A 12788-nucleotide genomic window follows, 5' to 3' on the forward strand; every position below is an offset into this window, starting at 1 on the left:
GGGATTGTTAGCAATACGGATCCTATGAGTGGAATTTTAGGTTTATGGCTAGGTAATATTTCAATTTGAGTGTGTAAATAGTGAATGATAGCTAGAGTATGAGTGTTTCAAAGTGGATCTACAGGGAAGTCAGAAAAGAATGTGAGTACCAGATTTTTTTTTGAAATGAACAATTGTAGAAGAAAATAGGCTGGACCAGAAGATGGTAGAAAGTACTGTGGACTTGTAGATTTGTGGAATGATAGTTTGAACACATAAAGTAATACAGGTCATGTAAAACTAAATTTTCCAGCAGGATGTCTCTTAATTCTTTCATCTTTTTGGGGTTTTGAGTGTGTACTGGGCTATGCATCATCTTAGGTGTTTAGCTAAGCCTGACATGCTTTCATGGCATATGGGTGGCAGTAGGGTAATAGTCAAATATACATAATATTTTTTTAATGATAGCTAAACATAAAGGATATTTCCAAACTTTCTAGGACTCAGTAGAAACTGGTGACCCTTAAGGTTCTCACAATTGTTAGAAAACACGTATGTTAAAAACTGCATAGAAGTAGAGTTAAGTATGGGACATGGTTAAAATTGGTTTTAAGAACAGGAGTGAGCATATTAAAAAGGTAATACTGAGGATACTCTGGTCAAAAATTATTTAGTTTTGAATAGCAGTAATAAAAACCAAAGTACCAGAGCCACAATACAGCAATGAATCCCATTTAGGTGGAAAGATGGCTTTTCCTCCATTTACTTTTACACTTCCTCTTGGACATTTGTGTTCCAAAGAATGAGAGACAGGAGAATTAGAGCTTGGATTTTAGGACTGTTTCTTTAAATATGAGGAAATTTATTCCATTATAAATTTATTTTGGTATTGACATGTAGAAAGTAAATGGGGAACCTCCAAATGGAAGCATATGAGTATCCTCCATTTTAATCTGCATTTGATAGTTTAAGAGCCTAGGTCCTGATAATCTCCGTAATCCACACCCTTTCTCTATTGGTACCTTCAAAAACACTTAACCATTATTATTATTATTTTTTTTTATGGTTGTTGAATTCACACCATTCATTCCCTGATTTGTTTTGTCCATGGGACCCAACTTTCTTAAAACCCTTATGTTCCTAATTCTGCATTCCATTCCTTTATGCCCAAGTTTGAAATTATATTTTAATATGCCAAAATACTCATGATAGTCACCTCCAAGTTCTTATCCTTTTTTCCCCTTACAGCACGCTTCCTGCATCCCAAGGAAGGAGAATATAGTTAACATATACTTGAAATTACCACAGTGCTGGATAACTAAGCAAGAAATAAAATTGTGAAATGTGTAGTAGGACAAATGTCTACATGGCTTTCTACATTAAAAATATGTTAAATTTCATAAGGAATTTTTTAACTTTCTCATATTTAGAAGACTGCTGATTTGATCTTTTAGAGAAGAGCCAGGAAAACCAAGTCAATTTTTTAGGTCAAGTTTTTTTTCTTTTCTTTTTTTCTTTTTAAAGATTTTATTGGGGAGGGCAACAGGACTTTATTGGCCTTCCAGGCCTTCCCCCCCCCCCCAAGTCAAGTTGTTGTCCTTTCAATCTTAGTTGTGGAGGGTGCTGTTCAGCTTCAAGTTGTTGTCCTTTCAGTCTTACTTGTGGAGGGCGCAGCTCAGCTCCAGGTCCAGTTGCTGTTGCCAGTTGCAGGGGGCACAGCCCACCATCCCTTGCAGGAGTTGAACCAGCAACCTTATGGTTGAGAGGACACGCTCCAACCAACTGAGCCATCCGGGATCTCAGCTGCAGCTCAGCTCAAGGTGCCATGTTCAATTTTAGTTGCAGGGGGCGCTGCCCACCAACCCTTGCGGGACTCGAGGAGTTGAACCGGCAACCTTGTGGTTGAGAGCCTACTGGCCCATGTGGGAATCGAACTGGCAGCCTTCGGAGTTAGGAGCATGGAGCTCTAACCACCTGAGTCATCGGGCCGGCCCTTTAGGTCAAGTTTTATTCACCACAAACAGACCATGCACTACAGAGCAAGAGACGGTTTCAGGAAAACCATTTAATCTGGGCACAGACATTGTTCCTTCAAGAAAAATACTCTCTACGTGTGACACTGTGGGGCCTACATACGTGGATCTCTACACATTGGCTCCTCATAATGACTCAAAAAAGTAGATTGATGAATTTAATGCATCTCATTTCAATACTAGAGGTGAGAGAACAAACACTAGAGAGAAGCCTTTTGGTTACAATCAAAATGGTCAAACTTTTAGTTTTGTGGATGAACTTACTTTAGGGCAGTCTTTTGAATGTAATGAACGTGGTAATGCTTTGCATGATAAGGCTATCTTCATTATACGGAAGTGTGCTTACACAAAAGAGAAATCTTTTCATGTATTTGGAGGAAACCTATGTACTGAGTCAACCCTTGTTGCTCCAAGTAGTCACTGTGAATTTCATGAAGACAAATGTCATAAAATTGGGGACAGTTTCAGGAGGGTTGCTCAAGTTCAGAGAACTAATACAAGAGAGAGAACTTTTGGTCAAAAAGCACAGTTCACAGAATATCAGAGAAATCACACAGAAGTGCAACCCCTTGAATGTCGGAAAAACTTCAACTACAATTCAGCCATAAACGTACAACAGAGAACTCACACATTAGAGCTATCTTGTGATAATAAGACACGTGAGGAAACTTTCAGTTCTCAGTCAGCCTTTCGTATACAGCAGAGAACTCAAGTGACGGAAAAATGCTATGAGTGTCATGAATATCAAAAATACTTCTGTAGGAGGTCATCCTTCATTTTACATCAAAGAAGTCACACAGGTAAGAAAAATTTATGAATGTAATGAACGTGGGACAGCTTCCTTCTGGAAATTTTCCCTAGATGAACATCAGAGCACTCACACAGGGGAGAAACCCTATGAATGTACTGAATGTGGGAAAACTTTCACACACAAAACAGGCCTTGTAGTACATCAGAGAACTCACACAGGGGAGAAACCTTATAAATGTAATTTAATGAATGTGGAAAAACTTTCAGGAAGATGTCAAACCTTATAAATCCTCAGAGAATTCACAGAGGGGAGAAACCCTATCAATGTCCTGAATGTCATAAAACGTACTCCAATAAGTCAAGCTTTAGAAAACATCGGAGAATTCAAACAGGGGAGAAACTGTCTTAATGTAGTGAATGTGGAAAAACTTTCACTGTCAAGACAAACTTCAGACAACGTCAGAGAACTCACACAGGGGAGAAACCCTATAAATGTAATGAATGTGGAAGAGCTTTCACCTGCATGTCACACCGCAGAAGACATCACAGAACTCACACAGGAAAGAAGCCCTATGAATGTAACGAATGTGGAAAAACTTTCCACTGGAAGTCACATCTTGGAAAACATTGGAGCACTCAACACAGGAGACAAACCCTATGAAAATGGACAAGTGTATTTTCATGTCACACCTCAAAGGACATCAGAGAAATCCCGCAAGGGAAAAGTTTGGGAATGTATGACATGTGAGAAAAAATGGTTTATTTCATATGCGTATGGAGAGCCTCAGATAAATGAAATGCAAACTCCAAAGAGGTGATCAGATCGGGAGGCTTATATGCCATTTAAACAAAAGGAGAATAATTTTGCAAACAGGTGTCTGGACAAGAAAAAATGGTTTAGAACTTCTACAGGTGGTTAGGTTTGGGAATGTAAATATTCAGAGAAATCAATGGGAGAAGAGTGTTATTTCATTAAGATTTGTTTATGCAGATATTGCTTGGTGCCATCTCCAATGATACGAGTTGTCTACTTTTGCTTATACCAGAGAGGGATGGGGAACAATTTTATGAAGGGAGACTTATGCCCTGACATTTGTCACATGAAGTTGGAGGGAAAAGGGTTTTCTGTCTACCGTTTTTCAGTTGCTTTCGCTCATAGCAATCCTTTTGCCAAAGTGGCATATTTTGATCTCCTTGATCATACCAGGGAGAAACCTTATAACTGTTGAAATAGGTAAGATTTCCACCAGAAATCAAACCTCAAGGAACGTTGGAAAACTCATTTTGACATGATTGTAATGAATATGGAAAAACTTTCATCCAAACATCAAATCTTGCATTACCTAAAAGAACTCACACACATGAAAAGCCCTGTAAATGTTATGAAACTTGGAATGCTTTCAGCCAGAAATCACACTTTGAGAACATCAGAGAACTAACTCACAGGGGATAAATCATAAAGATGATGAATGTAGGGAAAGTTAAAAGTCAGGGTCTAGGAGAGATCGCAGCACTCAGAGAAGGGGGCCACAATTTATTAAGCTGATGAACATGGGATTTCCTCAGGAAGCTCCTCACTAGACATAAGAGAACTATCCTAGTCCCTTCAGGCTATCATAACGAAAATACCATAGATTGGTTAGCTTTAACAAATATTGGTTTCCCACAGTTCTGGAAAGTGGCAGTTCCAAATCAAGGGGGTGGTACTTTTGGTGTCTGGTGAGGCTCCACTTCCTGGTTCGTAGATAGCCATCTTCTTCAGGTGAGCTCACATGGTGAAAGGAACAACGGATCTCTTCAGGGTCTCTTTAAGAAGGGCTCTGGCCTAATGACTTCATCTCTTCAAAGGCCTCCACCTCCAAATCCCAGCACCTTCGTGATAAGATTTCAAGAGATGAATTTGGGGAGGACAGAAACATTCAGTTATTATATACTTTTACCATAGTTGGCAAAATCATGCTACTATTTTCAGTATTCTTCATGTCCTCATTATGGTATGAAACGGTTTTCCTTTTTCCAGAATTTTAAATTTATGTTTCTATAGACTCAGATTTTTGTTTAAAGCAGTAGCTTATAGTCCTTAACTAGTATTACTAGTTTTATTTTGTTTTGATGGTCAAATCAGCTTAGATAAAGCCAGCTGATGTTCATTCAGATTGGCTCCTGTGTCCAATATTTTCCTGATACCCTTTCCTTTTGTGCAACCATCTTTTTATTTGTTCTGATCATGAGAATGTTTAATCTACCATTGTAATCATTTGCATTATAGAGAAAATCCTTTATTCATATTTTGCAGAATGTTAAGTGTTTGCCAAAATATTTAGAACATTACACCGCCTTAAATAAATATTTAAAACTTCTGGTTGGAATAGCATTTCATTTCATCTCAGTCAGGTATCCATAAGGTAGAAGTAACTTAAGCAGTGGGCGGAAATTCATTCCTGGGAGACCCAGAGGCAGAGTCCTAGTGATATGGGACCCAGGCCTTTCCCTTTTTCCTTCTTTGCTGGCACATGTCCAGAGGACACTCCCAACACCCTTTCCTCCACTAGAGAATGTTATCTAAGCCTTAAACATGAATGGTCATCTCTCCTCCCGGCCTTATGGATCTGTACAGGAGATAATGAGTCCCTGAGCCTTATAATCTTTTATTATGGGCTTGATACCTTGGAGAGCCTCTTTATTTATAGGGTATTGATTCATTCTGGGGAGAGGTTTGGAGGAATCTGTTTGAGTCTTGACCAGAGGGTACCCATTGGATCCTGTTGAGAGCTGTTTGAGATTTTACCCAGAAGGGGGTGCCCCAGGAGTCACCTAGAGAGACCCCTGGTTGGCCACAGTGTCCTTGAGGAAAAGCTGCTTGGACACCTGCATTTTGTTGCAGGGCTGTGCCAGGCATGGCATTCTAACGTAGTGACACAGGTGTGTTTCCCAACACCGTGGGTTGATGAGAATTGGGAAACTGGGACGTGGGCACCATTGCTTCTGAGGACAGAACACAAGCAAAGCACAAGGAGAGGCAAGAACCAATCCTTGAACCCTGAGTGGAGGTGTTGGGTAGTCCATATGAATTCTATTTCTGGGTCTGTGAAAGACCCTGGGATACAGGGTCTTTGAGCAGTTTTCATCAGTGAAATGAGTTAAATGAGTTAATGAGTTAAAAAGGGGGTGAAATCCCATCCTGTCCCTTGGCTGAGGAATTCGGAAGATTGCTGCCTTGACACACTCATGTTGCTATATATTATGTAACCTAAATGGAAGAGAGGAGCTGTGAGAAAGTTGCCCAGTTAATTCCATTGTTTCTCCTCCTCCATCTCCTTGTACCTCTCCCAATAAAAACAGACACATGCATGGCCCTAGAATTTTTATTGATGCATTATTTGGAGTAATTCTTTGACTTTTTTACGCAATCATTTATGAACTATTAACTTAAAAGTAAACACCAAAGTGACAGTCAACAAACATTTATTTGAGATCCAAACGAGTAGCTATTTGTGAAGCTCTGATTTAGGCAGAAACAGAATATAGTTTCCATTTCGGGGCAAAGCAAGGGGTATTGATGAGAAAGGGGAAAAATACAATTAAATGGGTAGAAAGAAGGAATTTCTTGATGTGTCAACAAGCGCTGTCTATCCTGAAGATGTTTGTGTGTATGCTATGTAAGCACCTTGGCTGTGTGCCATTTTGTCTCTAGGGTATAAAGGGTTCCAGCCATTTTAGGGGATAGGTGGGGGGAAAAGGGGAGTGTACCCGGTAGAGACCATGGGCTGTATTGAATGGGGCTGCCGAGCAATGGAGCTATGGGGCCCGTGCCCAAAGGCAACTGCTGAGCTAGGCTGCTATGAATTATGAGGCTGCTACTGGGTTCAGGTTGTAACCTGAGAATGTCCAGCTGTGTGCAGCAGTGAGAAACCCCTGGCTGTGTCCCAGGAAGCTTGTAAATAAAGTATGTCTACTTTGCCTCCAGCTCCATGCATCTTCTTCCAGCTCCCCAAGCCACACACATTACCCCCGGGACACTGTCCACTCGGACATCAACATGACACCTAGCCAACAGGGACTCCCTGGCCCATATCCCCTTTGCAAAAAGGAAGGACACTGGAAGGACTGTCCCCTCTCCCCTCGAGGAAGGAGGCCATCTCAACTCCTAAAAGGCTGATATGGCGGCTCCTCCAATCAGATGCCAATGTTAGTCATTGTTGACTGAGCCAGACGACTGTCACCTTGACTAACAGGTCCCAGGATTCATCCAGGCTCCAGTGCTCAACATCACAGAGGCTGAGGCCAGGATAACGCTTGCCAAGGCAGATAAGAATGTTATCTTTCATCTTAATATGGGAGCTACATTCTCTGCTCTAATTCATGACCTCGGCCCAAACTTACCTTCAGCCTCCTCCTAATAGGAATTCATGCAATCCCACCACCTGCAGACAGACTCTACATTTACCTCGTTGTTTGCGTCCCTCACTTTTACACATAGCTTTCTAATTAGACCCCAGTTCCCCATACCCCTTTTCAGGACGAGATATTATGCAGAAGCTACAGGCTTCCCTCCAAATCTCTCCTACCCCTACTCTAATAGCCGCTCTGCAGCCTATTTTCCTTCTCAAGCATTTAACCCCGACCTCTCTCCGATCCCTCCCTAGATCAGAAAATAGGTCACCACCATTGTATGGGATCAGGAAACTCCTGTCAGAGCATCTCATCTAACCAGTACCTATTTTCCCTGTAAGCCCCAATGCACCATTAACAGGTAGGCTTTCCTCAATACTCAGCCTACCATCAACAAGTTCTTCAGGCATGGGCTTTTAATTCCCTTCAATTCACCTCGCAATATGCTCATGTTACTGGTCAAAAGCCATTGGCCAATACAGGTTATTTCAAGATCTAAGGATAATCCGTGAGGCAGTAACTGCAATTCATCCTTTATTCCCTAACCATTATACCTATTAGGACTAATACCTCAGGTTCCGAATGGTTCACTGTTCTGGATTTAGAGGATGGCTTCTTTTGTATACCACGAGATCCACAGTCTCAGTTTTTATTTGACTTCACCTGCACGGACCCCCACACTCAGAGCCACATTCAATATACTGTCGTACCACAAGCTTACAAGACAGTCCACCCTTTTGGCACCGATCTAAGTGGAGATTTTCGGGACATTTCCCTCCCTGGGGCTACTATCCTGTAAGATGTTGATGACCTAATTTGTAGCCCAGAGAAGGAAAGTTCATATCAGCCTACAATAAATTTTCTAACACAACGGGAATACCGTGTATCAGCCCCAAAGGCTCAGATTTCTCAGCAGCAAGTAACTTACTCAGGATTTATTCTTTCACCTGGGCAACGACAGATTAGCAATGAGAAGTAGGAACTCATCACCCTTTAGAGCACCCAATCACCAAGAGGCAGCTACGAACTTTCTGAGGAATGGTTGGCTACTGCCGCATCTGAATTCCACAGTTCGGGTCGGTGGTAGCAAAGACTCTGTATGAGGCCCTTAAGGATCTGGAGCAAGAGCCCTGAGACTGGAATGCAGAGCTCGAGTGCCCCTGCTGTCCCCTTCAGAGGCTCTAACTGAAGCCCCTGTCTTAGCTCTCTCAGATCTGCCCCAGCCCTTCTCACTCTGTGTCTCTGTGAGGAGGGGAAGTGCCCCAGGGCTCCTTGTGCAGAATCGAGGCTCAGATTCCAGGCCTGCTGCTTATCTCGCTAGAGGCTGGACCCAGGGGCAAAAGGCTGACCCTTCTGCCTCAGAGTTCTTGCGGTTTAGCCTCACTATTAAAGTAGGCTCAGAAGCTCACCTTTAATCATCCACTAACTGTGTTTACCCCACACCAGGCCTTAGATGTCCTCAACTCCAAGGCATCACACTGGCTGTCAAACAACAGGCTTGCCCAATACCAAACCTTGTTTTCAGTCTCTCGGGACTTAACTATCAAACACTGCAATACCTTAAACCCTTTACCTTTTACCAGATCCCTCCTCCCCGACCCAACACAAGATCCTTGATTTTCTAAACTTTTCTCACTCTGCTCGGGAGGATTTAGAAGATGCTCCCTTTTCGGACCCTGATGAAATGTGTTTCACAGATGGAAGTAGCTCTTTATCCCAAGAACAGAGAAGAGCAGGATATGCTATTGTCTCTCCCACTACCGTAATAGAGATGGGAGTTCAGAAGGCCGAATTCATAGCATTAACCAGAGCCTTACTCCTAACCAAAGACCTAAGAGTCATCATTTACACTGACTCAAAGTATGCCCATCGTGTCCTACGTGGGACGTGTCCTAGGCGGCTCGTGCCGCCTTCTGGCAAGAAAGGGGCTTTCTAACCTCCCAGAATAGCTCCATAAAACACAAAGAGGAGATTTTACACTTACTTGAGGCAGTCCAGGCCCCTACTAAAGTTGCTGTCATCCACTCTCAGGGCCACCAATCAGGGAAAGATGGGATATCTCTGGACAAAAATCTTACTAACCCTTTGGCCAAGTCAGCAGTTCTAGTAGAGAGGGTTATAATGTCAGAACAAGGGAGCCGGACACTCTTCTAGACCTCCCTGAACTTCATTCCTTCGAGTTTCCTCACAGGCTCTGTCCCTTTTTACCCATAAATCTACTTCCTACCCTATCTATATTTCTAAGGAAAGATAAAAGGCAACAATGGAGATTTTGAGAAACATTTATTTCAGAACAAAGCAGCTCCTGTAATGTAGGAATCAAGAGGGCTCCAGGAACAGGAATGGTCCCTGGAAGAGAACAGCCCTGTTTTTACTCTCCTTACCAGAGCTTCAAAGCTGAGGCAAAAGAACGCAGGAAGCAGCACGGCCTAAATTTGCACGGTCAGAAGTTCTTGAACCCTCTGCCCGGATTTGGAGATATTGCCACATACTGTAGCCACCACACTGGTGTGACAGTGGAGGATTTGAGTCACTTTTGATAGAGGGGTGAGCTGGGGTGGCCCAGGAGTATGCTGCCCAGGGAAGGCCTCTTTGTGATAGAGCTTGTGAGGGTGAGGTCTAGGGTAAGAGGTAACCAGACACCGGGTGGAAATTCTGTCCCCATTATTGCTCAGTGGCCCCCTGGCTCTTCACTCTTTACAGCACTGTGTTGCTCTCATCTGTGCCTGGTGACATTATCGACTTATCCTGACCTCACAGAATCCCAAAACGATGACTCCTGAAGGCTTTCCATGGTGATGTCCTTTTGACTCTTGAAAGCTTTAAAAATTTGGACCATGGAGGTTCAGTGACTTGGCAAGGGACACGCAGTTTGTGACAGAGTCAGGAGGAAAACAAGTGCAGTTCACTATCTCCCAAGTATGTCTCCAAAAATATCTTATAAAAAAGGACCTTTTGAGAAAATGCAATCCAATTAAAGCTAAAATAAAACATTCCTTGCCTTCAAGCACATCTGTGGGGACAGAGCCCCAGAAAGCAGTTTACAGGCTCTCGGCATCACGTGGAAAGGTGCTGGCTTGGGTGGTAGATGGCTGTCGGCTGGGGCTGGTTGGCCGTCAGATGTGGCCAGTTAGCCAATTGTCCGCTAATATAAATGCTGCGGCTACTGAGGAGAGCCGAGGATTGCCGAGGAGCTGAGGAGAGTGGAGGAGAGTGGAGAAGAGTCATCGGTAGGTTGGAGGAAAGCCTGACGGCAGGTCGCGCGTCAGGTGGGCCCAGCCTCCAGTGAGACCATAGTGGTATGACTCCCCTACCTATGGCTCCGTGGGTGTTCCTTTTTGGCCTCACCATTTCCTGCGTTCTTGTGTGGGGAGCGGGAGCAGAGACCCCGCAGGCCGCTCCGCAGGACAAATGGCGCAGCGAGCAGGTTCTCCCGCACGACAACATCATATTCCTTTTATTGGGCGTACTGTGGTTTTTCTCCTTGGAGATGTAAGCAGTGTTAATAGGAAAAGAGTTCAGTGATGCAGCCTGAGTATTTCATGTTAATTTTAGTGAAAGAGCAGTGCCTTATCCTGTATGTCCTTTAATGTAACTAAGTTGTTTATGTGAATCATTCAGAAAATTAACTACGTTGTTGTTTAACCAGAGAGAAGTTGAGTCAATGAAAAGCTGTGTGGTTTAGTCCACGTGACCGCTTCCCATCTCATGTGGACAGGTGGTGCCGCGCCTGCAGGGTCCTTCCTTGGCCTCCCAGCCGATCCTCCCCAGTTGTCTACACTCTCCCCAGAGCAGCAGAATGAACACACCTCAGGTGAACTGTTCATTTCCCACTTTGCATTGTAATGGATTTACAATGGTACCTCGGTTTTTTAACGTAATGTGTTCCAGAAGACCTTTCGAATTCTGAAATGTTTGAAAACAGCTGACAGCTAGGCCTCAGGATCTTGCACTCAGCGGAAGCTGTGTGAAATGTTCCACTTCCGAGGCGTGTTTGAAACGGAAGCATTTACTTCGGGGTTTACGGCGTCGTAAACCGAAATGTTCGTCAATGAAGACGTTAGAAAAGCGAGGTACTACTGTATGAGGTTATTAAGTGTCCATATATTCAATGCAAAAGGAGAAGCAGAAAAAAAGCCAATTTTGAGAGAAAAATATAAGCAGTTTCAGCATTAACTGTGATGTCTGCTGTTTGCTCTTGTTAGGTAACCTTTGATACTTATATTCCCTCTAATTGCCAGTTTGCTGAGATTTCAGTTTAGTCATGAACGTAGTTTGAATTATGTCAAGTACTATTTCTGCATCTGTTGAAATAAAGACGTAGCTTATTTCCTTTAATCAATAAATATCGTTAGCAGCAAAATGAATTTTCTGAAATTAATTCATTGTTGATTTCCTGTATACACTCTACTTACTGGTGAGGTGGCTGGGATCTCTCTGCTTATACTTATAAATTAGTATCTGTCTCACATTTAGGTGAGCCTATCATGTCCTTTTCCTGTGTTCCTATCCCATTATACTGTTATTGTCAGATTAGCCTGAGACAAAGAATGTGATACTTTCGTGTGTTTTTTTTCCTTTGTGTAATGTTTTTTTACCCTGTATTTTATATGATAAAAATTTCTTGTTTTTTGCATGAGGATTTTGTGTGAAGATTTTGAGTATCAAATCCATTTATTAAAGATCATAGGTCTCTTTTATATGTTTCTCTTACCATGTATCTTTCAAAGAGCAGAAGTGTTTAATCAATAACACGTTCCAAATTTTTATCTTTTTCTTTTATTAGTTACCATTTTTTTGTGATATGTAAAAAAATCTTACTAAACCAGTCACAATGATTTTCTTTCCTGTTTTTGTAAGTTTTATAATTACAGTCTGTGATCTTTTTGAATTGACTTTTATGGTGCAAGGTATAAATCAAGATTATTTATTTTTGTTGATGTATATTTGATAATATCAGCAACATTTCTTGAAAAGAATATATCTTCTCCATGGAATTGCTTTGTACCTTTGTTAGGAATCATTTGATTCTTCATTATTTGTATTTCTGTTTCTCGAGTCAGTATTCTCTTCTGTTGATGTGTGTCAATCCTTTTGCTAATATTATACTGGTCTGATTATTGTTGCTTTAAAGTGAGTCTTGAAATCAGTATTGTGAATCTCCCAACCTTGTTCTGTTTTCATTATTGTATTGGATAGTGGAAATCCTTTACCTCCTCCTAAAAGTTTTAGAATCTACCTTTCTATCTTTAAAATGTGCTCTGATTTTCTGTGTGGTTGCAGTGGCTCTGTATATCAATTTTAGACCTCCCTTTTATGTCCAAAGTCATGTGACCAACACTGCAGTATATAATTCCATCCCTATGTTGATAGACATCTTGAATGCAAATGGAGAACATCTGCCTCACCATGACGCTCTGCCCATCCCCTTACTTTTGTTCTTCTACCTCAGCTTATGGATGAGTTAGAGAAACCCAGTAGTCTTCCCTCCTGTATGTCTCCTTTACTACTCACGTGGAATATTTACTTCTGCTACTTCTGGTCACCAAATGGGTAGTTTAGTTTCCCCACCAAACAACTGTCTCCAACACCAGGTGGGCGTCTTTCAGTTTAATTCATCTGACACCATCTACC

The 12788-nt window shown here is 42.1% G+C and overlaps 1 protein-coding gene across 1 annotated transcript in view; it reads left to right on the forward strand.

Annotated features, from left to right (window-relative positions):
- The first annotated feature begins 572 nt into the window (after positions 1–572).
- LOC148755031 (uncharacterized) overlaps positions 573–12788 on the forward strand; it is a 57178-nt gene continuing 44962 nt past the window's right edge. The window contains 4 exon segments of the mRNA XM_088793423.1: positions 573–617; positions 2161–2812; positions 2898–3001; positions 3004–3388. Coding sequence (XP_088649549.1) covers positions 573–617; positions 2161–2812; positions 2898–3001; positions 3004–3388 — 1186 coding nt within the window.

The sequence above is a fragment of the Rhinolophus sinicus genome, chromosome 16, assembly GCF_057876585.1.
Source record: "Rhinolophus sinicus isolate RSI-liver-muscle chromosome 16, RSI-T2T, whole genome shotgun sequence".
NCBI classification, from domain to species: domain Eukaryota; kingdom Metazoa; phylum Chordata; class Mammalia; order Chiroptera; family Rhinolophidae; genus Rhinolophus; species Rhinolophus sinicus.